The sequence below is a fragment of the Nerophis lumbriciformis genome, linkage group LG17 (assembly GCF_033978685.3).
Source record: "Nerophis lumbriciformis linkage group LG17, RoL_Nlum_v2.1, whole genome shotgun sequence".
Classification (NCBI taxonomy): domain Eukaryota; kingdom Metazoa; phylum Chordata; class Actinopteri; order Syngnathiformes; family Syngnathidae; genus Nerophis; species Nerophis lumbriciformis.
Window position 1 is genome coordinate 17670771 of NC_084564.2, and position 27648 is coordinate 17698418.

The window sequence follows — 27648 nt, forward strand, 5'->3', positions numbered from 1 at the left end:
CTCGCATCCTGTGCATCTCCTGGGGGCTAAGCCCCCCCCTGTCCTTAAAAGCTAGTGACGCCCCTGGATGGATGTATTCTTCATTTCGTTAATTCCTAACTTTATCTTTGACTAAAATATGGATTTAAAAAACATTATTTGCAAATCCCTTTTGAAACTGTAGAAAAAGATTATGAATCATTAAAAAAATATGTATTACGTGTTGAAATAAAATCTTAAACGTTTTCGAGCGTTTCGCCCTGCCTTGTCCACCAGTCCAGCGCAGTCTGCTCTCCTGGACAGCAGAGGGCGCACCCGAGCTGCAGACGTCAAGTGACGATGCCTCCCGACCACAAGCAGAAGAGAACACGCAGGAGGAATCCCACTCCTCCTCGTTTTCCCGAGGAAGTGTTAGGCGAGCCGAAAACATTCTTCTATGTACAACTTGCTCATTCTTAGATAGCCCGAACACGGCGAGCTGTGTTGTGTGGGCCCGGCGGTTTTGGCGACAACTCGACTGCCTTTTTTTTTTTTTTGAACAATGCTTCGCAAGCGCCGCCACATCACGCACGGAGCGGCGGCGTTGGTTCTGCTCTTCTTCGGTAAGTGACCACCTTACTTTTCACGTCATCCGTGTGTTTGTTTGCGGATCCCCCGGCGTGTAAACAGCGTGATTTGTGGTTGAAAAAGCCTTGACATTTTCCTTTTAGTCCCTTTTATTTCCACAAGAGTTCCACAAGTGAGCTGTCACGGTCGCTTCCAGCTTCCCGAGAAGTTACAGGCTTTAAAATAAAGAAACAAACCCAACACGTTAGACCCGAGGACCAAAATCTGCTATCTCCCCCAAAACATGTTTTATTTTAATACTTTACTTGTAAGATTGATTTCAATGTCAGATTTCAGAAGACACACACAGACTCAACTAAAAACTGCCAGGTTACCAAAACAGCTGTGTATATATATATATAGTTTCCATATTTTCAGCCTGAAATATGCACAGCAAGTTTGATTAGACAAAAAATATCCCCAGGTTTCCAAAAAAGGCCTGTGAAAGTATTATGTTATATTTTGATAATCCTTTATAGTTTTTTTAGTAGTATTTTAATTAGAGATGTCTTTAAAATGTCATATCACAAATTATCGGTATCGGTTTTTTATTATCGGTATCGTTCTTTATTTTTGTATTTTTAATTAATTCAACATAAAAATCACAAGATACACTTACAATTAGTGCACCAACCCAAAAAACCTCCCTCCCCATTTACACTCATTCACGCAAAAGGGTTGTTTCTTTCTGTTATTAATATTCTGCTTCCTACATTATATATCAATATATATCAATACAGTCTGCAAGGGATACAGTCCGTAAGCACACATGATTGTGCGTGCTGCTGGTCCACTAATAGTACTAACCTTTAACAGTTAATTTTACTCATTTTCATTAATTACTAGTTTCTATGTAAGTGTTTTTATATTGTTTTACTTTCTTTTTTATTCAAGACATTTTTTTTAATTTATCTTATTTTATTTTATTCATTTTTAAAAAAAAGAACCTTATCTTCACCATACCTGGTTGTCCAAATTAGGCATAATAATGTGTTAATTCCACGACTGTATATTTCGGTATCGGTTGATATCGGTATCGGTAATTAAGAGTTGGACAATATCGGAATATCGGATATTGGCAAAAAGCCATTATCGTACTGTATGTACTAAAAATTTTAATATATACAGTACGGGCCAAAAGTTTGGACACACCTTCTCATTCAATGCGTTTTCTTTATTTTCATCACTATTTACATTGTAGATTGTCACTGAAGGCATCAAAACTATGAATGAACCCATGTGGAGTTATGTACTTAACTAAAAAAAAGGTGAAATAACTGAAAACATGTTTTATATTCTAATTTCTTCAAAACTCTGATAACTGCTTTGCACACTCTTGGCATTCTCTCCATGAGCTTCAAGCATGGTACGGCAGCTGCACCGCTGTAGACAGGGAGAGACTCCAGAGAGTGGTAAAGGCAGCACAGCGGATCATCGGCTGCCCTCTCCCCTCCCTGATAGACATTTACACCCCCCGCTGCGTTAGCAGAGCTACGAACATTATCAAGGACAGCTCCCACCCTGGCTTTGACCTGTTTGACCTGCTGCCCTCAGGAAGGCGCTATAGGGTCATCAGGTCTAAGACAAACAGACTCAAGAACAGTTTTTTCCCTAAAGCCATAACCACGGTGAACTCTCATAGGCACTGATTTTATAGTTAAAGGGGAACATTAACACAATTTCAGAATGGTTAAAACCATTAAAAATCAGTTCCCAGTGGCTTATTATATTTTTTGAAGTTTTTTTCAAAATTTTACCCATCACGCAATATCCCTAAAAAAAGCTTAAAAGTGCCTGATTTTAACCATTGTTACAAACACCCGTCCATTTTCCTGTGACATCACATAGTGAAGCCAACACAAACAAACATGGCGAAAAGAACAGCAAGCTATAGCGACATTAGCTCGGATTCAGACTCAGATTTCAGCGGCTTAAGCGATTCAGCAGATTACGAATGTATTGAAACGGATGGTTGTAGTGTGGAGGCAGGTAGCGAAAACGAAATTGAAGAAGAAACTGAAGCTATTGAGCCATATCGGTTTGAACCGTATGCAAGCGAAACCGACGAAAACGACACGACAGCCAGCGACACGGGAGAAAGCGAGGACGAATTTGGCGATCGCCTTCTAACCAACGATTGGTATGTGTTTGTTTGGCATTAAAGGAAACTAACAACTATGAAATAGGTTTACAGCATATGAAATATATTTGGCAACAACATGCACTTTGAGAGTGCAGACAGCCCAGTTTTCATCAATTAATATATTCTGTAGACATACCCTCATCCGCTCTCTTTTCCTGGGGGTCTGGCGGCAGATTTCGTTGACTTTATCGTTGGAAATGCATCTGCTTTGAGTGTCGCAGGATATCCACACATTCTTGCCATCTCTGTCGTAGCATAGCTTTCGTCGGTAAAGTGTGCGGAACAAACGTCCAATTTCTTGCCACTTTCGCATCTTTGGGCCACTGGTGGAACTTGAATCCGTCCCTGTTCGTGTTGTTACACCCTCCGACAACACACCGACGAGGCATGATGTCTCCAAGGTACGGAAAACAGTCGAAAAAACGGAAAATAACAGAGCTGATTTGACTCGGTGTTTGAGAAAATGGCGGATTGCTTCCCGATGTGACGTCACAAAGTGACGTCATCGCTCCGAGAGCGAATATTAGAAAGGCGTTTAATTCGCCAAAATTCACCCATTTAGAGTTCGGAAATCGGTTAAAAAAATATATGGTCTTTTTTTTCTGCAACATCAAGGTATATATTGACGCTTACATAGGTCTGGTGATAATGTTCCCCTTTAAGCACCTCTCTGTGTGCAATTTTTACTTTCCACCACACAATCTGAATTCTTCTGTATATATGCATATAGTATAATATTTATTTCCTGTAAACAACACATTGAACATAAATCGTTCTCAGGACTGGACTGTGCACCTTACCTCCTTTTGCACTATTTTTCTTTTTCTTTTCTTCCTATGTTTTGCGTATTGTCATATTGACTGTCGCACTGATACTGGAGTTGCTTTTAATCTCATTGTACCTGTGTAAAGTGACAATAAAAGGCATTCTATTCTATTCTATTCTATTCTAAGCACACCTGTGAAGTGAAAACCGTTTCAGGTGACTACCTCTTGAAGCTCATCGAGAGAATGCCAAGAGTGTGCAAAGCGGTAATCAGAGCAAAGGGTGGCTATTTTGAAGAAACTAGAATATAAAACATGTTTTCAGTTATTTCACCTTTTTTTAGTTAAGTGCATAACTCCACGTGTTCATGCATAGTTTTGATGCCTTCAGTGACAATCTACAATGTAAATAGTCATGAAAATAAAGAAAACGCATTGAATGAGAAGGTGTGTCCACATATGCGGTCCTCTCCAAGGTTTCTCATAGTCATTCACATCGACGTCCCACTGGGGTGAGTTTTTCCTTGCCCTTATGTGGGCTTTGTACCGAGGATGTCGTTGTGGCTTGTGCAGCCCTTTGAGACACTTGTGATTTAGGGCTATATAAATAAACATTGATTGATTGATTGATTCTCCACGCAGCCTCCTTCTTCTTGCGCAGTTGTCGGAGCTTGGGTGTGAACCAGGGCTTGTCGTTGTTATAACAAGCCCTGGTGCGCGTTGGAATGATGTGTGCCTCATTGAAATGAATATATGAGGTCACAGTGTCCGTATCCTCGTCCAGATTGTCCGTGGCCGCTCCAATTGCCTCCCAGTCTGTCGTCTCCAAACATGCACGCAGCTCCTCCACAGCCTCGGCGGTGAAACACTTAATGGTCCTCATAACAGGTTTAGCTACCGGTAGTTTCAGTCTCTGTCTGTATGAAGGGATTAAGTGCACCATCACGTGATCTGATAGTCCGAGAGCAGCGCGTGGGACTGCATGATATAAGCCCTTGTTTCTTCTCATCAGCGACGCTAGCTCGTCCATCTTGTTGGCAAGTGAGCGGACGTTAGAGAGAAAGATGGCAGGTAAGGGCGTGCGTAATCCCCGTCAGCGGAGACGGACAAGGGCGCCCGCTCGCTTTCCTCTTCGGTGCGGTTTCCCTCTTTTGATCAAAGAACGGACCAAATCCGCAGCTGACGCGAAGATGACCGGTCCGTAGGGGTGATGGATCTGATGTTCAGTAGCTCTTCGCAGGTGTAAGAGCACGCGGACACACAATTTACGCACAAAAATAAACAAAACAGAGCGCACGAGAGCACCGAGGCAGCCGGGATCGGCGCCATGATGATCAAAGAAGAGTTGTGGTTGTCCCAAACTTCTTCCATTTAAGGATTATGTGCTCTTAGGAAATTTAGGTGCTGCAGAAATTATTTTGTACCTTTGGCCAGATCTGTGCCTTGTCACAACTCTGTCTCTGAGCTCCTTGGGCAGTTCCTTCGACCTCATGATTCTCATTTGCCCTGACATGCACTGTGAGCTGTAAGGTCGTATATAGACAGGTGTGTGTCTTTCCTAATCAAGTCCAAACAATTCAATTAAACACAGCTGTACTCCAATGCAGGAGCAGAACCATCTCAAGGAGTATCAGAATAAATGGACAGCATGTGAGTTGAATATGAGTGTCACAGCAAAGGGTCTGAAAACATATGACCATGTGATATTACAGTTTTTCTTTTTTATAAAATTGCAAGAAAAAAATTACAGTTCTGTTTTTTTTCTGTCAAGATGGGGTACTGAGTGCACAATAATGAGGAAAAAAAACATTAGCAAATGGCTGCAATGAAACATTTAAAGTGGTCTGAATACTTTCCATACCCACTGTATACTGTATACAATATAGTATTTAGAATAATAGTATTTTTTTTTCCATCACAATCAGTTTTAACGCTACTTCAATCTGAAAATATGCATATTAAACATTAATTGCAACATTTATTTTCATGTCATGTTTTAGAAAAAAAATAAAGATCCTCAGGCCAAAAACTGTCAAGTACTTAAACACAACTGTAAAGATATTATATACCTGTATTTTAAGGACTATAAGCCGCTACTTTTTTCCCATGTTTTGAACCCTGCGGCTTATAAACCGGTGCAGTTAATCTATGGATTTCTTTTTTGCTAATGGATTACTTATAGAATGGATTAAGCAAAGAAATCAAACAATGTACTAAAATTATGCACTTTAAGAAACTGTTTAAACTCAAAGTGTTTGCAAAATACACAGAAAAAGAATCCTGATAAACATCTTGAACCTTATTAAAAATTAGAAAATCTTATTTATATCATAAAAAATGAAAAAAAACATCAATTACTTTTCTGTTTTGTTTTACCAGTGTTTTTACTGTCATGTTACGGGCACTGTTTGAAAACAATAAGAATATGTAAATAAACATTTACAAAATATTTTTTGTAAATATCTCCTTTCACAACTTTCAGGTGTACGTCTGTGGCTTATATTCAGGTGCGACTAATATATGAAAAACATTTTTTTTTCTGTAAATTTACTGCAGGTAAAGATTTATTGTGGCTTATAGTCCGGAAAATACGGTATTAATATTGTTCCCATTTTCAGTCTTTTAACACTACTTGAACCTGAAATATTCGTATCAAACATTGCATACCGTATTTTCCGCACTATAAGGCGCACCGGATTATTAGCCGCACCTTCTATGAATTACATATTTCATAATTTTGTCCACCAATAAGCCGCCCCGGACTATAAGCCGCGCCTACGCTGCGCTAAAGTGAATGTCAAAAAAACGCTGCGCTAAAGTGAATGTCAAAAAAACAGTCAGATAGTTCAGTCAAACTTTAATAATATATTGAAAACCAGCGTTCTAACAACTCTGTCCCAAAATGTACAAATGTGCAATCACAAACATAGTAAAATTCAAAATGGTGTAGAGCAATAGCAACATACCGGTAATGTTGCTCGAACGTTAATGTCACAACACACAAAATAAACATAGCGCTCACTTTCTGAAGTTATTCTTCATTCGTACCGGTAAATCCTTCGAATTCTTCGTCTTCGGTGTCCGAATTGAAAAGTTGCGCAAGCGTGGGTTCCAAAATGGCCGGCTCCGTCTCTTCGAAGTCATCGGATTCAGTGTCGCTGTTGTTGTGCAGCAGTTCTGTGAATCCTGCCTTCCGGAAAGCTCGGACCACAGTTGTGACAGAAATATCTGCCCAGGCATTTACAATCCACTGGCAGATGTTGGCGTATGTCGTCCGGCGTTGTCTGCCCGTCTTAGTGAAGGTGTGTTCGCCTTCGGTCATCCATTTTTCCCACGCCGTTCGCACTCGTGATTTGAATGCCCTGTTGACACCAATATCCAGCGGTTGGAGTTCTTTGGTTAATCCACCCGGAATGACGGCGAGTGTTGTATTTGTGTGCTTCACTTGTTTTTTGACACCATCTGTGATGTGGGCGCGCATAGAGTCGTATATCAACATGGACGGAGCAGCGTGAAAAAAGCCACCCGGCCTCTTCGCGTAAACTTCCCTTAACCACTCGCTCATCTTTTCTTCATCCATCCATCCCTTCGAGTTAGCTTTTATGATGACGCCGGCTGGAAAGGTCTCTTTTGGCAAGGTCTTCCTTTTGAATATCACCATGGGAGGAAGTTTCTGGCCATTAGCATGGCAAGCTAGAACCACAGTGAAGGATGACTTCTCATTCCCTGTGGTGCGAATATTCACCGTACGTGCTCCCGTTCCACAGTGCAGTTCACAGGAATATCAGTTGCTGTGAAATACGGTAGTAATCCGTGTGCGGATGGAGAGATTGCGTCTTTTTATGAACCGGATCCTTGTCCTTTGTAGGAGCCATTTTGTGGTCTTTACAGATGTAAACAGGAAATGAAACGTACGGTGATATCCGCGCGTTTTTTCTTCTTCTTCCGGGGGCGGGTGGTTGCTTAAAGCGCTTCCTGTTCTATGGGGGCGGGTGCTTTCCTTGGCGGTTGCTTGCGTAGAAGAAGAAGCGCTTCCTGTTCTACCGGGAAAAAAGATGGCGGCTGTTTACCGAAGTTGCGAGATCGAAACTTTATGAAAATTAATCGTAATAAAGCGCACCGGGTTATAAGGCGCACTGTTAGCTTTTGAGAAAATTTGTGGTTTTTAGGTGCGCCTTATAGTGCGGAAAATACGGTATTTTCATGCGTTGATATTTTTGCCAGCTTTTAGAACTAAAATCCAAACTCGAAGTCCTCTGGCCAAAAACTGGTTAATGTTTAATATGAAAAAATATATATTCAACACAATTCAATCATTTAGTTATATATTGTTTTTTTGTGCAGATTATTCATTCAACAATGTCAAAATGGTTTGAAAATAAAAATGGGTGGCACACAATACCCATCAGGATCTCTTGATGGGAAACTGCACTTTTTTGGAATTTTTTCCTATCGCTCACAATCATTATGAGCGACAAAAACACACATGTTTTTTTTTAAAGGATTTTAAAGATTATAAAAAAATGTGGGTAATGAGGGTCACCGTTGTAGCCTTCAAATCCCTATAAAACAACTTCTAAATCCTCCATCAACGTTCTATATACTCACTGCAAGTATATATATAAAGTAGTAACAGACAAGTTCATAACAATATGTAATATGTTCAATATTTACCATATTTTGATCATTTTAATCATGCCAAAACTGACTTCTGTCCATAGCAGCGCACTTCTGACTTCTGGCAACAAATATGTTTCTACTTCCGGAAACAAAGGCGTATGTGTTTTCTAATCATGGCAGAATCGATAACAGACAACGAATATGACTATTTTTGGACAAATGAGGATTCATAACCTTATATTTTTGAAGCTGAGTTTACTGAAGATGAACTGCTGCTTAAAGAAGCGAGCACAAAGAGGCGTTGGAGCAGACGGAAGCTGAGAGAGTGAGGTGAAAGTGTCTTTGACACTATAAATATGGAACTTGGAGTCAAGTTATTTCGATATAAATGGAGTGTTATTAAAAGTACATACACTGTCTGGCTAGCTGTGTACAAACAAAACATGAACTGTGAGTTAAATACTTAACAGACACTGTAATATGATTGTTCATGTTTTTCAGTCAGTACAGATTGGTGTCCTATCGCAGTGTTGTTCATTACAAACTCAAACGCGTTTTGTGTTGTCGTAGAAGCTAGCTTATCTCTTGCCGTAGTTAGCTTTTACGGCTAATACCGAAGCACGCCAATGTGTTACTACGATAGAAAAAGAGTTCCTCAGTGTTCGCTCTTACAAAAACAATGTTGCTACAGTTTGGTTATTATACAGGTTATGGAACGTAAGTGATGTATTGTTGACGGTTTCTTAAGGCCTTTTTAAAGTGATTTAGGGGTAGAATTAATTGCTCCCATTAGCTGCATTGCTAGCCACCAAGAACGGACAATTTTTATATGTTAAACTGTAAAATTATTATTCTTGTCTTTCATAAGGATAGTGAACAATAGGTAAAATTCCAAAAAAAGGCAAGTTCCTCATTAAGGGTTAAATCCTGGTAAATTATCATTGCTAGGGACCAAATACTGTTGTCATGTGGCTTCTACCGTTGTCATGGCAGCTGCATTTGTTTCTACAAACTACTTACAGTACAGCAAAGTTTACAGTGGCATCCTGATAGTCTCATTACTTTTAGCGACAGTCCTTAAATCCCACTGTTACATTATGATGGTGTGTGTGGGGGGCATGACAAGGCGGTGGGAGTGTTGTTGTGCTGTGCTGCACACTCTTGCGTGGCTGCAGCTGTGGAGGGAGTTGCAGCAGCAAACCATGTGGAAGAGATAACAGCTGAATGCAGAAAAGAGGAGTCACACTGCCCTGCAAGCACTGAAAATGTAATCATGTTGAGAAAGGACAAAAGGGAGAGAAAAAAAAGCTTTTGGGCGTTTTTGTCGTGCAAAAGGGTGGACCTGTTTACACTTTGTTTGTTTAGAAATCCAAATCGCTAGTTCTACTGTATATAATGCAGTTATTGGGACTACTCCAGCGTCTGGTTTTAGCACAATCTATTTCCAGTTTTGACATAAATTATTTTTAAAGAGCTTTGATGGCTAGCAGCACTTCTCAATTGTTTATTTCCACAAATGTCATAGCTTGTGCCGGTCAGAGATCACCTTGTGTGATCAGAAACGCTTTAAATATGTCCAAACTCTCACAGTCTCGCTGTATCGCTTCAGGTTGCTATGCAACTGTTTTGAGCTGGCGTTTTCGCTAGTTCGTCTATCGACCCAGTTAGTTTTCGGTCTAAACGGTAGGGATGGAAATCTTACCACAACTTAATTTGATTCCGATTCTTTCGGTGACAATTTGATTCAGAATTGATTCTTGTTTCAACACGATTCTCGATTCAAACTGATTATCGCAATACTGTAAATTATTTTTGGCATATGCTATAAAAATTATAATAGAACCTCAAAACAAAGCTCCTCTTTGCTGCTGACGAATGACGTACATGCGCACCAAGTAAGCACGGAGATAGCCTAAAAACATATTTTTCAAAATTGATTCTTAACCCTAATGAATGAATGTGAGTGTGAATGTTTTCTGTCTATCTGTGTTGGCCCTGTGATGAGGTGGCGACTTCCGCCCGAATGCAACTGAGATAGGTTCCAGCACCTCCCGCGACCCCGAAAGGGACAAGCGGTAGAAAATGGATGGATGGATTCTTGGACATTTTGAATCAATTTACAATTGTACTAAAAATTAATAGCGATTCATAAGTGAATAGATTTTTTTCCGGCACTCCAACTAAACGGGAATAATATATACGAAAAGAAAGCACAGTTCGTCGACCAATGAATGACGAAAATACTTATCTTTGTATTTATTATTTGTCCTGGCCCATTTAGTTGTCTGCCTTCTGCTGTTGAAATAAAACAAAAACTAAACAAGAAAATATTGCAATTTGTTACGAAAAAAAGTACAAAGCTTTAGATACAACAATAGGTCGTGTACCGTATTTTTCGGACAATAAGTCACAGTTTTTTTCATAGTTTGGCCAAGGGTGCGACTTATACTCAGGAGCGACTTATGTGTGAAATTATTAACACATTACCGTAAAATATCAAATAATATTATTTAGCTCATTCACGTAGGAGACTAGACGTATAAGATTTCATCGGATTTAGCGATTAGGAGTGACAGATTGTTTGGTAAACGTATAGCATGTTCTATATGTTATAGTTATTTGAATGACTCTTACCATAATATGTTACGTTAACATACCAGGCACGTTCTCAGTTGGTTATTTATGCCTCATATAACGTACACTTATTCAGCCTGTTGTTCACTATTCCTTATTTATTTTAAATTGCCTTTCAAATGTCTATTCTTGGTGTTGGGTTTTATCAAATAAATTTCCCCAAAAAATGCGACTTGAACTCCAGTGCGACTTATATATGTTTTTTTCCTTCTTTATTATGCATTTTCGGCCGGTGCTACTTATACTCCGGAGCGACTTATACTCCGAAAAATACGGGACTCTACCTAAGTCGTGATATTTTGGTGCAGATCTTGGGAAAAATGCTAGTCAAAGATCTTGATATTGATCTGAATTTGTTTTTAAAGAAAAAAAAAAGGACCACAGTTTACCACCACCCACAGGACTGGAGTGGAACTGCATTGCTTGCACGTCATGATTTTTTTTAATGTTTTTTTTAATTTATTGTTTTGCCTTGGTCTGAGCTGCTCAACATTCTAACGTTAAAGGCGACCTATGAGGAATTTCGTCTTTTCTGTCTTATAAATATTGTTTCAATGCTAACATGTCAAATCATAAGGTTCATGCATTTTAGCGTGGGTTTGCACAAAGTTTTGGGTGCCTCTGTTGCAGGGTTAGCCGTCTGGCTATGTTGTGACGCCACCATGAGGTCGAAGCACTTTTATGATATTAGGTCAGGCTATGAGAAAACAAAAAAAAAGGTAAGAAAAAGTAGTATCTCCATCTAACTGAGGCGTGCACACAATAATACTGACTGCAGTAACATATGTGCTGATAAAAGCACCTTTTTAAAGCAGGTCTAAATCGATCGAGATTGCAGGTTTACCTAATGTTGTGACCACGTGAATCTAAATAATTTATGAAGTTTATTTCCGACTGTGTCTTAAAAAAAATTGCTGCAATGACTTCACGATATATTCAAAAGATACATTTTGATACTTTTGGAGGGGGTAGGTTTCACTTGCAATTCATGGAAACACATCCACAAACAAACAAACACCTTGCAGACGGACTCCAAAAAACGTGTTATAAATATGACTGTGGAGGAAACCATGTGCAAAATTTACACCAAAGTATATCCAATACATACTGTATTACCTAGACCACACAGAAGTGTTTTAAATGTAGATTAAAATCATCTTTGGTCCCCTTTAATGTCGCCTTTTCCACTAACTCCTTCACCTAATCTAATTCCACCAGAAGAATGAAAGCTCTTAACAACTCCAAAGACATGACCGTTTCTTAATTAATGTCTGGGAATTTTTAGAATGCTGTATTAGAGAGTTTGCTGGTCTGCGTGATTGAGAAATGTTTCTTATCTTAATGAACACACTGACTTTCGTTATATAGAGAGCAGGGAGTTACACTGCTGGAGCTGGCATGGAGGCAAACATGCTCTGTGTTGAATATTTATGGCAACAGCAGGACGAGGTCAGGAATATGTTCAGTTGGGTGACATTTGTAGCTGTCTTTGTTGTCCATGTGTTCTGTGGCATGTTTGAGACCTGTCCTCCCTGATGTGCATCTGGGACTAAGAACAGAATGAAGAGTGGATGGTAGCATCTGGACCGCACTCCCAAGCAACGTTCCCTCTAAGGTGCGCGCCTGTGCAATTGCGCAATGCTCAAGCGTCCTCTGCGCACGGCAAATCTATGCTGCGCACAAAATCAAATAAAAAAATAAGCGCATAACAATTGAGGACAGGAATTCCATCGATCACTTTACTGAGCAAACATCTTTATTGTCGGCCATAAACACATCACCAAAACATTAAGAAAAAAAATAATATCTAGCAAAACTGGTCATTTTCTGCAGTACAAACCAGACCAAAAGCAACTTTGTTATATCCACAGCAGCCGCTCACTCTTTCTTACTTGCGCCAACACATGCACATATGGCACTTAGCCAGTGATGCGTTTACAGCCACACAAAAAGTCGGACAACTCCAACACCATACAAAGTGTCACTACAGGTCGTTACACTATGATTTACCAATCAAATGTGTGCTTATTCTAGTGTCATTTATTATAAATCTTAATTGATAAATATTAATCATGAAATGCTGTTAGTATATTAAATAAATACTAATAAAAATATATTTTTTACAAACAGGAAGTTGCAGGAATGTACACATGATCCCCTGCTTACATCTCATTGTGCAACATGTGAATGTTTTAATGGGAACTAAATGCAATGTCTGAAAGGGGTACAAATTATTTCCAAAGCAGGACCTCCACCCAGACAAACAATACAAGTACACAGTTCATGAAAAACAATATTTGTTATTGTCATCGTAAGTGGGCCTAAACACTTATATTAGAAATGGAAATGACTGCTGTCGTTTGATTATAATAATAAGAGAATGTTGTCTGTCTATCTGTGTTGGCCCTGCGATGAGGTGGGGACTTGTCCAGGGTGTACCCCGCCTTCCACCCAAATGCAGCTGAGATAGGCTCCAGCGACCCCGAAAGGGACAAGCGGTAGAAAATGGATGGATGGATGGAGATTGAACTTGTTATTTAGTCAGGTTTGGGACAGGTGTGCTGCTGGTGTAGCCAGCACGTCTGATGTTGCTCACAAAAGGGGTCCACTGAATGCTCAGGGAGTTTTTGCGTTTGCTCACACACATGAAAAATTAGAGAGAACATTGATCCCAAGTTACAGCCTGTCGTCTTGGCAGTGCAGGGATTTGACATTAAAGTGACACTTTCATTTTTAAAGCTAGATCTCTGCATGGAATGCCAGCCATTTTCCAATCTAGGAGAATTCTGAGAGTGACATTACCAATTTATTAGTCATCTCATCTTCAAACTCTCACACAAGGGAGGTAAAGGGTGAGTATGCGGCAAGTATTAGCTCGTTAAAAGCCTAATTAGCGTTTATGCTCATACACCTGCACCTACACACCTTTTTGTTCAGAACACTTGTAGGCGCCGTCTTAATTTTCCGCGCGCCTGCTGCAACCATTAGATTCTCGATTGAGCGCGAAGTTAAATTATCCCCGATCTTATTATATTTTAATTGCATCCGACATTTGAAGCCGTTAATCATAAAGTGAGTAGCTTTTAGCAGAGCTAACTTTAAAGCCGGTACAATCAAGCTTCTGGCCTTGAGGCTCAATATCAATCAAGGGCGGAAATAAGTGAGCTGATGTGAAAGAGGTGATTGGTTGGAGTCGTTGCCATCTGTCTCCTTTCAAGCGTGTGGACAGAAAGCGGAATGTTTAGAGACAATACAATCTTGGTGCCCACCAGGAATATGCATTTGACTTCTGCAATCGACAATGAGGAAAATAAGAGTATGTTAGGGACAAGCGGTAGAAAATGGATGGATGGATGTTTGGTTATTATGTTCATTGATTTCTCTCTAAATGTTCTGAACTCCTATTTCTATGCAAATGTATAAAATAGAATGTTCAGTGTATCCTACGTGACCGCACACTTACAGTATCTGTGCTGTGGCATCGGTATGCATGGGGGAGCATATTTGCCATGATTTAACGATTAAATCAATTACTTTGATTTATATTCTGTTACTTCAAATTAATGAGTGTAACTAAGAAAAATTGATTGCAAGGCGTGTCCAGAACATTTAATACACAGACATTGTTTCTGCATGGCCGCTGCAATAGAGCGTACATAAGAGTAGTAGTGGTGTGTGCGTGCCGTAATCTATGTGGCAGCGAACTGAGAGTTTTTTTCCCCCAAAAAAATAATGCATACATAATCAGGGTTTCCCTAGACTGCCAAGATACCCGTAGCGGTGGGGTCGTGGTTAAGGGCATGGTCACCATGACGTCATCAAATAATTTGTTATGATATATTTCTTTAAAAATGCTTTAAAAAATGCAAGCATACATTCAAAAACAATTCTGTTATTAGTTAGTATTAACATATATAGATATATTTTGTATCTTTTGTCATATTTTCAATTGTTGCTGCTTATTGTACAATGTACTTTGTGGAGATGTTTTCAAGTGTCTAAAGACATTTAATTAGTTTTTTTTAATTAAAAACAACTTTTTTCTGGTATTATAAAATGTACTCATGTTTCAATAGTCTTTACTTCTATCCCTGACGAAATAGGCGAACAACAGCAAGCATGATGTCACGTTTGCTTCGTGCCGTTGCTCCAGTTGGACTTTCTTTTCTTAAAAGCCGCCACTGTCCTCTTATTATTTGCACATTTTGTAGATGGCTGTTCGCGGGTATATCTGGCATGTATTAAAATCCTGTCCACATCACAGACATGCTGACAACGCTCCAGACACAATGGCGTGCATTTTGCTTACATCCGGTTTTTAAGTGATCAGAGTCTTTTTTCGGTTATCAAGTTTTCGGTTCATCACTTGTCAATAGTGCGCAAATTATAGGCTATATATATCAATTCATACTGTAACAACCAGCTGGTGTTAATGTTTTATGTTCGTGTGGTTTGGATTTGATGTTAGTTTTTCCCCTTGTTTGCAAACACGCCGTCCATGCCTGAAAGGTGATTGGCGGAGAATGACAAAGTGTTTTTGTGTGTCTTGGGAAGCGCGGACTCACGGAGACGAAAGTGTTTTCACGGGAGGTCAAACCTGTTGGAATTGTGCCGTTTGTTATCTTAAGATTGGTAATAGTAAAAATAGCGTCTGACTTTGTGTGGGGGCTACCATATACTATATTACTTAAATTTGATTTAAAGTAAAAAAAACAACAACATATTTTCAAGGTGTGGCGGTAATAAAATAGCGTTGGCGGCGCGCCACTTTCAATTACATTAAGGGGAACACCTAATAATGTTAAATTACTTTACAAAGTTGATGATTTACATTAAGTAGAAAAAAAAGAAATAAAGGTTTTGGCAGGAAGAAAAATTGTTCAACTATTTTCCCTGAAATACGCATAAAGTGTGTTTCATCCGACTCGATTAATCTAACAAACTAATCGATAGATTACTCGATTACTTAAATAATCGATAGCTGCAGCTAGGGATGAAATGATTACTGGTATTAATGATAAATTGTGGTAAAATTCCAGACCGTTAGTATTACCGGTACCCTTTCAAATTTTTATCGTCATAAAACTGTGACTTTGATAAACTCACGGCATGGTGATACTGTTCACTTTCTGGAGAAGCAGGTAGGGCGCTAATCTCTAGCTGGCAGCTAGTGTGCTAAATGCTATCTGGCAGCTAGCCTGCTTAATCACTAAAACCTTTACAAATTCAAATGGAAGAAGATATGCATATTTAAATACTCAAATAACAATTACAAGCCAGAACAATATTTAATGTTTCTTCTACCAAGGAACGGGTATTGTTTGTATTTTATTTATTTATTTTCTAAGCTTGGTTTATTGATTTTAATAAGGAATATGACACAGATATGTTTTTACGGTGCGTTTATGGACCGCTGAACAGAGGAGAATGCCACAACTCCCGCCAGAACATTCTTATCAGTGAAGCATAAGAATCACAAAACGAGGGCTTTCTAACAGTGAAATCTAAATATTTCAGTGTGTGTATGTATGAGTACTTTTTGAGCACATTCAACAATACTGTGATAATAATGACAACTGTGATCATTTTGGTCACAATGACCGCGTGACGAAGTTGGTAGAGTGGCCGTGTCAGCAATCGGAGGGTTGCTGGTTACTGGGGTTCAATCCCCACCTTCTACCATCCTAGTCACGTCCGTTGTGTCCTTGGGCAAGACACTTCACCCCTTGCTCCTGATGGCTGCTGGTTAGCGTCTTGCATGGCAGCTCCCGCCATCAGTGTGTGAATGTGTGTGTGAATGGGTGAATGTGGAAATACTGTCAAAGCGCTTTGAGTACCTTTTATCACATCCATCATTTTCTACCTTGAAGGTAGAAAAGCGCTATACAAGTATAACCCATTTATTTATTTATGTTTGTATCGTTACATTCCTAGCTGCAGCCCTACATGATGTATTTAAAAGCAAATAAAATATGGTTAGAAATACAAATTAACTTTCCTCTGTCGCATATTTTTGTGCGGTTGTTTTTTTATGTATCCAGCCTGAGAGTGCTTTTATTTAAATGAGTTGGGGGCCAGGAGCCCAGTTGGGCCAGCTGTCTATTGTCAAGAGCAGTACGTGCTCCCAAAGTGTCCATTAAAACCAGAAAAAGTCACTAGATCTGGCAGTAGTCGCTTATTTTTTTTTAACAACAATTTAAGAGTTGTCTTAATACTCGCTAAATATAGCAACAAAAATCGCCAAGTGTGTAACGGTGTTCCTTCCTGCGACGTCTTCTTCTCTGCCAGGTGCTTTTAAGAAGCAAAGCTATGCCGCCATCTACTGTACGGAGTTGTAATGACAAGTTGCATTCATACGTAGTCCCATTATGTGTTTTATGAGCGAGGGCAAAGAGGTAGCGCAAAATGTAATTGTGGCAAGCCGCAAATAAATTAATGTATGGAAAAAAAACAATTGCTGCTGTTTTTAGAGCTGACGTATGATAATTTTGTTTTAATAGCAAATGAGTCGAGCAGAAGGGTGTATTCATTTATGCACAATTATTTACCTAAACGGGCGGCCACAGAATTCGGTCTGTAAAGCTTGAATCAACAGCTCCTCTGCTGGTTGCAGCAAAGTAGTGCACTTCATTGTGCCACTCCACTTGTACCGTATTTTTCGGAGTATAAGTCGCTCCGGAGTATAAGTCGCACCGGCCGAAAACGCACAATAAAGAAGGAAAAAAACATATATAAGTCGCACTGGAGTATAAGTCACATTTTTTGGGGAAATTTATTTGATAAAACCCAACACCAAGAATAGACATTTGAAAAGCAATTTAAAATAAATAAAGAATAGTGAACAACAGGCTGAATAAGTGTACGTTATATGACGCATAAATAACATACTGAGAATGTGCCTGATATGTTAACGTAACATATTATGGTAAGAGTCATTCAAATAACTATAACATATAAACATGCTATACGTTTACCAAACAATCTGTCACTCCTAATCGCTAAATCTGATGAAATCTTATACGTCTAGTCTCTTACGTGAATGAGCTAAATAATATTATTTGATATTTTACGGTAATGTGTTAATAATTTCACACATAAGTCGCACCTGAGTATAAGTATGAAAAAACTGCGACTTATAGTCCGAAAAATACAGTATTTGTTAACGTCACACTGTTTGGGGGCTCTTTCTGGCAAGGAGCTGTGTTTTCTGCCCTTCCAGCACAATGCCACACATAATTAAATTACGAGTTGTTCTTGCTGTGAACCTTTGACTTCACCTGGGGCTTTATTTTTTTCTATGCCCACAAACATGTTTTGAAATCCACTCTCAATAATAAATGAGGTTCCATTTCAGTGGAAATGATTGGAATGATATCTGACCAAATGACTGCACGATGGGTTATAAAAGCCAGCAGCTCCAGGAGAAATATGCGTATTCTTATTAGACACTTTTATTACCATAACTGGTGGCGGCGGTGGACTCGGCTGCATAATGAACGTCTGTAGGCTCATTCCTGGAAAAGTGCTGTTTTTATGTCTTAATCAACGCTCTAGAGTTGCCCTCTAATGGTTGTCGCAGCACTTTTACTTTCTCAGAGCCGCGATCTAATAGAGGTCAAAATTCTGTCGCGCACTTGTTGGCCTGGAGTCTGATTTAATAACCTAGCAGCATTCGCTAGCGTTTTTGATGCATTGATTCAGGAATTCCCCTACGAGTATGATCAGGATCAATGACAGCGTAATTGGAAAGAATCTCGTTATGGCAGTCCTATTACCAGCAGTGATGGATGAACAGTCTCCTGGACTTTAAAGAAAAGTACTTAGGCCTTCATCACACTGCAGATCAATTCCAATTTTTTTTGCCCACATGTGGCCTGTATCTGAGTTTTTCATGTCGCAATGAACAGAGCAATTCCAAATTGATCAAATCCGATTCAAGCCTCTTTCATAGGTGGATATAAATCGGGTATGTATCGAATGCAACTGCAGTCTAAACGCTCCGGTCGCGTTTATCCTACCAGTATGTCCTCAATAAGCGTCATAATTTTTAAGCAAATTAAACAGTTGCAAAATTAATACTTGAAAAATTAGCAGAAAGCAGGCGAAATAAAGTTTTAGGAACTTAAGTCAATGTTCCACCACTCCTGTCTCCCGACTGCTCCCCCACAAGTTCTTCGTAGCAGACATCGAAGCCTATGTCCCGCAAACTGCGAGAGCTAAAGTGCTTGTCCTTTTCCTTATCCTTCTTGGCGCAATAATTTGGTTCAGAAAATGCTGACTTTGATTGCACAACATTCTTGAAATTTCCTTAAAGGTGCCACGTCTGAGACTTACGAGAATTGGAGCCATGCAGCACTTATGACGTTATTCCATCATGTCCGCATGTGGGTCAGATAGAGTTCACATTAGACATTTTTTGGTAATGTAAACAGTTACATAAAAAGATGGGATTTAACAAAAAAATCTGAATTTGACATCCTACTCTGCAGTGTTAACGTAGCCTGAGTTTAAAGGAATATCGCTTAGTTAGCTCCAGAATAGAAATAAATATCCTCTTCTAGTCTTTTGTAAAGCTTTTATTTTTACTGAGAAAAGTAACCAAGTTTAGATAAAATTGTCTATTTCCATTAGATGACAATTTGACCATATGTGTTTAAAAAAAAAAAAAAGTTCTCTAAATGCTCGGGAGTCAAAAATGACCTCTGTCCCTATTTAGAAATACCTTCATATACTGTCAGGACCTAATCTAAACACAGAAGGTGAACAAACTATCAGGTAGGATTAAATGACATCTGCTTTTCCCCACTCCTTTTCAGACATGTTCAAGTGTATTTACAGTATGTGATGCTCCTTGTTAAAGGGGGCCTATGATGATTTTAATCTGCATTCCAAACACTCTCTTGTGGTCTAGGTAACATGTATTGGATATGCTTTGGTGAAATTTGCGGGTAAATTTTGCTTCACAGTCACTTTTATAACGTATTTTTTTGAGTCTGTCTACAACATGTTTTTTTCTGGAGGCGTTCCTAGATTGCAAATGAAACTACGCCCCACCCTCTCCAAAGTATCGTAAATTCCATCCATCCATCCATTTTCTACCGCTTATTCCCTTTTGGGGTCGCGGGGGGCGCTGGAGCCTATCTCAGCTACAATCGGGCGGAAGGCGGGGTACACCCTGGACAAGTCGCCACCTCATTGCAGGGCCAACACAGATAGACAGACAACATGCACACTCACATCCACACACTAGGGCCAATTTAGTGTTGCCAATCAACTTATCCCCAGGTGCATGTCTTTGGAAGTGGGAGGAAGCCGGAGTACCCGGAGGGAACCCACGCAGTCACGGGGAGAACATGCAAACTCCACACAGAAAGATCCCGAGCCCGGGATTGAACCCAAGACTACTCAGGACCTTCGTATTGTGAGGCAGATGCACTAACCCCTCTTCCACCGTGCTGCCCCTATCGTAAATTATCTTTTGAAAATGTACACTGTTTGAATATATCTTTTGAAGTCGTCATCACTGTTGTTTTTTCCAAATGTAACTGTTCCGGGTCGGCACAATGATGAGACTTTTTCCACTGTTCTCAGCTTCATTTATTTTCCTTCCAACCTGCGGGTGACAATCAGACAATGTCGGTATCCCGTCTTTCTTTGGCTTACGCCCTCAGCCATGTGAAACTTTTCTGTCTACATATACATCTTTAACCATTTCCAATGAAAAAGACAGATACAGTCTGTAAAATATTGAAATGTACATTCTAAGCGCCATTCCGTGGCAGAACAAAACATGCAACATTTGCTATAGTTAACACCTTAGAAAATAAAATAAAACCACAAACCTGCGGGTGACAATCAGACAATGTCGGTATCCCGTCTTTCTTTGGCTTACGCCCTCAGCCATGTGAAACTTTTCTGTCTACATATACATCTTTAACCATTTCCAATGAAAAAGACAGATACAGTCTGTAAAATATTGAAATGTACATTCTAAGCGCCATTCCGTGGCAGAACAAAACATGCAACATTTGCTATAGTTAACACCTTAGAAAATAAAATAAAACCACAAACCTGCGGGTGACAATCAGACAATGTCGGTTTCCCGTCTTTCTTTGGCTTACGCCTAAACACACAGAATAACACTGTTACCTGCGCACGTAAGCACACACACACACACACACGCACGCACTGAACAAGTCTCATTACCTACACATGTAGGCACACACACACACGCACGCACGCGCACACTGAACAAGTCTCATTACCTACACTTGTAGGCACACACACGCACGCACACGCATGCACGCGCACACTGAACAAGTCTCATTACCTACACATGTAGGCACACACACACACACACACACACACGCATGCACACACAAGCACGCACGCACGCACACACTGAACAAGTCTTATTACCTACAAAGAGCGGCCGTTTGGCGCCAATGTTTGCGAAGTAATGTTACCTGGAATCTGAAATTAAAACTAGAGGACAACACAGGTAAACATATTCACATTCTTGGTACACACATTCATTAATTAAAGACCTAATTTCTACTGAAAAACAAAGAAAAAGTCGGTGGGATCGTCCGACCGAGACTCACCCTCAGCCATGTGAAACTTTTCTGTGAGGGGAGAAGGGAGGGGCTACACAACCCAAGAGAACTACAGGAGCTCAGGAGGGACAAAAAGATATCAAACCGCCCTCTCATAGGCGAGCAGAAAAGATAACTATTTGGAGATAAAATTCACAAACAAAATATAATAAATAACAAAGGTGTATTTTAACTCCGTTACACAAACATAATTGAAAATAAACTTTATAAACATTATGTAGATTCACCTAGTCACAACATTAGGTGCACCTGTACACTCGCCAATCGATTCAGACTTTGCTCAAAAACATTTACCGTATTTGTCGGACTATAAGTCGCTCCGGAGTATACGTCGCACCGGCCGAAAATGCACAATAAAGAAGGAAAAAAACATATATACGTCGCACTGGAGTATACGGTAAGTCGCATTTTTGGGTGAAATCTATTTGATAAAACCCAACACCAAGAATAGACATTTGAAAGGCAATTTAAAATAAATAACGAATAGTGAACAACAGGCTGAGTAAGTGTACGCCATATGACGCATAAATAACCTACTGAGAAGTGCCTGGTATGTTAAAGCAACACATCATGGCAACATATAGAACATGCTATACGTTTACCAAACAATATGTCACTCCCGATCCCTAAATCCGATTAAATCTTCCTCCCCGGTGTCGCCTCTGGTATGCGCCCCGCTAGCGTCCTTTCTTTCTGCTGCTTGATCGCCGTTCTCTGCTGCATATTTCACTACGTCCAGCTTGTAATCTGCAGTAAATGATTTCCTTTTCGGTGCCATTTTAGTTCAGCCCTTCTCAGTTTTTATAAGTTACCGCCAATGTTGATGTGATCTATTTTAATAGCTACGGCAGTAGCGTATAGCATATAGCAGTTAGCATACCATGAGCCACAATGCACTTCTGCCATGACCCTCCCCCGCCGAATTCTTATTGGTTGATGTGTGAGTGACGATTGCTGACGTGTGTGTGACAATTGCTGCCATTTTGCTTCTCTCTTACGCGAATGAGATAAATAATATTTGATATTTTACGGTAATGTGTTAATCATTTCACACATAAGTCGCTCCGGAGTATACGTCGCACCCACGGCCAAACTATGAAAAAAACTGCGACTTATAGTCCGAAAAATACGGTATGTCTCTGCATGTTGCATGTCGGTGTTATTATGCTCATGCCAAGATTAGACGAAAATAATACGTTATTCTAGCTTCATGTGTTTTCTCATAGCCTGAAGCAGAGGCGGAGCTCCTTCTCTTTGGCTGAGAGCTTTACTTAGTACTTCCACCTCACGATGACGCCACAACGTCGCCAGACTGCAAACGCTGTGAACTCAACAGCGGTATGCAAAACTGCGTGCAATCTCATGTTAAATGCTTGAACCTTATGATTTGACATTTTGACATTGTTTAACACAAGTATCTGCAGTTATAAGTCAGACAATTAATCATAGCCCTTTAAGCATGTCTGAAACAAATAATAACGCGACCATTACCGTGCACAAGTGAAGCACCAGAGGGCGCCATTACACTTAACCCACCAGCCGTTTGAACCAATCAAAAGCTTGAAAAGAGTTTTTTTTTTTTCAAGGCAGATTTATTACAAGAGCCTAGTACATTGGATCTTGTTGGGCCAAATGCAATTGGAGTTCGGCAGCAGTTTAACAGTTAATACATAATTACTGTACCGGCACATTATTGGGAGGATCCTAACAAAAGCTGTGTGGCAGGACAAAGCCAAAAAAAAAATTCAGAATTTTTGTGTGTAGACGTTAAGTAATTATGCATCTACTGACCAATAAACGACGATCAAAACAAAACTCATGCTTTTGCGCTTGGTGGAGGTAACAATGGAGAATCTAACTTACCCTAAAAAGCATCTTGTTTGTGGACATTCTGTTAAGATTATGACACTTGTCATTGATTTTTCTCGCAGGTCACATCATCTTAGCTGCTGGCAGCGGAGAAAAAGCCTCACAGGTAAGAAACCGTCTATGTTTTGTGGACAAAGTGAACCATAGGCTCTCAATAATTGTTGTTCCTCCACTCCCTGGTTAGTTGATTAGAGACTCACACAGTAGTTGCATTTGTCGCGTTAAACTTTAATTACCTGCTCATAGAAAAGAAAAAAAAGACTGCCCTTCAGTCTCACAAATTACTTCATTACGAGCTGCCTCTGCATCTAACGTGTTATGTGCTTCCCGGATCCTCTCGCTTGTTCCGTTTTTCCTCACCTCTGAGTAACATTTGTTTTCTTGCGTTGGCGTTTTCCGCTCTGTATAATAAGTAATAAACACGCTGAGTTGCTCTTCTGCTTCTACTTGCTGCAAGACCATGTCGACAGTGAGCCTCCCTGCAGGGCTTGCTTAATACGGCAAATCACGGCACGACTTCTCTATCATCTCGGCTGAAGAGATTTGACTTTGTCTTGGTGAAGTATGAACTTGCAAACATACCCTGTAGCTGTAGCAGACTTGAGTTGAGCTACAGTGGGACAGGAATAAGAGGGGAGGCGGTGTGGATAATGCTGTAAATACTTCCGAAATGTTTCAAACCACACGTCGCTTGTCCATTGCTTCTTTTGGACTCATATTGAGCTACCAACTGCTGTAAAAAGGCAAAAAAAAACACCTAAAAGGCACACAAAGTAACAATTAGTATAGTAGCCAATAGGGGTGTCAAAAAAAAGATTTCAGATTAATCACGATTCTTATTTGTAATAATTCTTAATTGATAAAAATGTATTTTTATTTTTTTAATCTGTCCTGTCCAGCCACTCAGGCAAATCATAGTGTTGATGTAGAGGCTCATATTTGCTGTACGGATCTACTTTAGAAAAAATAAGTGTTGGATACTTCTCTTGTTACCTTATTTGTATTTGACTTTATTAAATGTTTGGGAAGCATTTTATTAAACAAAACCAGTTTTCTTGTAAGTAATATAGAAATTGATCAGAGCTGTTTAATTATTTTATGGAGGAATGTAGTTAATCATAGAACTGGCATCCAAAGTTATTCAAAAGATTTTGATTTTGAATCAAGAATCGTTTTAAATCGAGAATCAATTCTGAATCAAATCGTTAATCGAATCCCAACAATTCACAGCCCTCGTAGCTAATGACATCACTGCTCTGCTGGTGGAGATCAATCAGCCCATTCACAATGGATGTGCTGTAGGCACAAAACTGCAGCACTGCAAGCACACAATGGGTGGATTAAACGTCCGCACACTGAGACAAGGTTCGTACAACATATCATGTTTCTATGCGGTATGAGGGTCGCAAATTAAAAAGTTTGTATAGTGAGGGGTTTGTAAATCTGCTATAGTTTGACCAGGTTAAATCTTTTTGATTGATTGATTGATTGAAACTTTTATTAGTAGATTGCACAGTGAAGTACATATTCCGTACAATTGACCACTAAATGGTAACACCCGAATAAGTTTTTCAACTTGTTTAAGTCGGGGTCCACTTAAATTGATTCATCATACAGATATATACTATTTTCATAATACAGTCATCACACAAGATAATCATCACAGTATGTAAATTGAATGATTTACATTATTTACAATCCGGGGTGTGGGATATGGAGGGGGGGGGGGGGGGGGTAAGTTTGGTTGGTATCAACACTTCAGTCATCAACAATTGCATCATCAGAGAAATTGACATTGGAACGGTGTAGGTCTGACTTGGTACATATGTACAGCAAGTATTGGACACAGAGAGAGAGATCAGAAATTATTAGAAAAAGTGACTACATTTGATTGTTTACATTTGATTATTTACAATCCGAAGAGGTATGATGAGGAAGGGAGGGTGTTAGTTTAGGGTTGAAGTTGCCTGGAGGTGTTCTTTTAGTGCGGTTTTGAAGGAGGATAGAGATGCCCTTTCTTTTACACCTGTTGGGAGTGCATTCCATATTGATGTGGCATAGAAAGAGAATGAGTTAAGACCTTTGTTAGATCGGAATCTGGGTTTAACGTGGTTAGTGGAGCTCCCCCTGGTGTTGTGGTTATGGCGGTCATTTACGTTAAAGGAAGTAGTTTGACATGTACTTCGGTATCAGGGAGGTGTAGCGGATTTTATAGACAAGGCTCAGTGCAAGTTGTTTTACTCTGTCCTCCACCCTGAACCAGCCCACTTTGGAGAAGTGGGTAGGAGTGAGGTGGGATCTGAGGTGGAGGTCTAGAAGTAATCTGACTAGCTTGTTCTGGGATGTTTGGAGCTTAGATTTGAGGGTTTTGGAGGTGCTAGGGTACCAGGAGGTGCATGCGTAATCGACAAAGGGTTGAACGAGAGTTCCCGCCAGAATCTTCATGGTGCTTTTGTTGACCAGAGAGGAGATTCTATAGAGAAATCTCGTTCGTTGGTTGACCTTTTTGATTACCTTGGTTGCCATTTTATCACAGAAAAGATTAGCGTCTAGAATGGAACCTAGGCAAACACAAAGTGGCATCGAAGCCAAGTAGCTGTGATTAGCTTGTACAGTAGCAACAGAGTGTATACATAGAAAAGCTCAAGCCGAAGTGTCAAATGTAAAGAAGCGGGATCATTTTGAATCCCGATCAAATATTGAGGTGAGGCTTTTAGAAATTTGAAAGTGATCTTAATCGGATTTAGGGATGGAACGTTCTAAACATTTCTTATCATGGTTATTGTAACCAAAAATTATCACGGTTAACATTATTAACAATATATTGTTATGTGCTCAAAAAGTACTTATACGGATACGGAACACTTGTTTTTTAGAATAATCATTAGAATAATTTAATAGGCATGCAATATAATTTTCTTGACAGGAGAAACTATAAAAAAAGAGCAATGTTATTGTAATTGTAATTTAATATGTTGATTCTTTTCTGTTTCAATTTGCAAACGTTTTACAGTGTTTCTAAATGACAAAGGCAAAACGGGGTTTGCTGCTTCACTTCTGGTTCATGTGATGTCACGTGGATTAATTTCTTGTTGTCGACACATAGCTAGTTAACCTTTTTGTGTTTAATGTGCTGCTCAAAGTAGTTCCTCTGCGTCAGCTCTTATAATAATGTCGCTAAAACTTGGGTAATATGCATTAAATGGAGTGTTGTTGGCGGTTTTTGTATATATTTTGTTATCTATTCCGCTACTTTTTTAGCTGTCTGGTACGAATCGTATATTACAAAGTGTTCTTGTCTCACATAGTGATTGTGATTGGTAGAAAAAAAATCCCAAAAAGTGCAGTTCCTCTTTAAAAACAATTAATTTTTATTTTCACCATTATAGAACAAAATAGAACACTTTATTGTCATAAAACATGAGAGCGTGACGAAATAAATATGTGGTCTAAAGAGAAAGGGCAGTTCTTGTTGTCAATGAACGAACAACAAGGACTGTGTGCAATAATGGCTCGCTTTTACAAACCATAAATGTGCAAAATCAAGAAGCCGGTGGAGATCTAGTGTGTCTCAACCTTTTCAGTACATCTATTCTTAGACACGACTGACCGGGAAAGACAAAGTTTTGACCCTTACATGTTGCCAGGTTACCATTAGCTTTTGTGTGCTTGTTTGTGCGCGCACGCGCATCCGTGTGTGCGTGCGTGCACTTACTTTAAAGGGGTGTTATTATGATTTTTTTTTTTCATTTTTAAAATACTTCATTTTGGTCTACATAACATCTAATGGTGGTTCTTTGGTGAAAAATGTACATAGATTTCTTTTTACAGACCTATTTGTAAGCCATATTTTTCCCCCCTCTCAAAACAGCTACTTTGGAGAGGCAGAGTTTTTAGATGCAAATTAACCCCTCCTTACCACACCCCCACATGCTGAGTCAGCATTCACCCCAAGCGGTCAGGTTTTTTTTTAGCTTTAGTTTTCTAGCTATTATTGTGCTCTTTGGGCATTGATGACCGACACCAGCAATCTGTTTTGAGTGACTTTAACCCGACTTCCACAATATCTGGTATCAATCACCAGCAGAGTGGGTTTTAAGAATAGACTGAGAGGAGTAGTATTGGGAAAGAGATTATTCTAGATTGTACCTAATGTCATGACTGGTTCATTTATCTTCTTTTGACTTATTTTTTGCTTGAATTCATTCTCGTTTTTATATTGATATTATCTTGATTTTGTATGTACTTTGTCATATTTATTATGGTACGTTTTCGTCACTTAGAATATTGTTTGTCTTTGGTACACTAATGGGTAAATTGTAGGCCATTGGTTCTTTGTTTAATTTTTGCAAAAAATATATACTGTATTTTTCGGATTATAAGTCGCAGATTTTTTCATAGGTTGGCCGGGGGTGCG

At 39.5% G+C, this 27648-nt stretch overlaps 1 protein-coding gene across 2 annotated transcripts in view; it reads left to right on the forward strand.

The window, feature by feature from the left end:
- The first annotated feature begins 317 nt into the window (after positions 1–317).
- Positions 318–27648, forward strand: part of b3glcta (beta 3-glucosyltransferase a) — a 136082-nt gene continuing 108751 nt past the window's right edge. The window contains exons 1-2 of one of the 2 annotated variants that reach the window (XM_061972636.1): positions 318–581; positions 23294–23337. In XM_061972636.1, the coding sequence (XP_061828620.1) occupies positions 521–581; positions 23294–23337 (105 nt within the window). In that variant the 5' untranslated portion in view covers positions 318–520. The remainder of the gene's footprint in view (positions 582–23293; positions 23338–27648) is intronic. The other variant, XM_061972637.1, reaches the window with a different exon arrangement.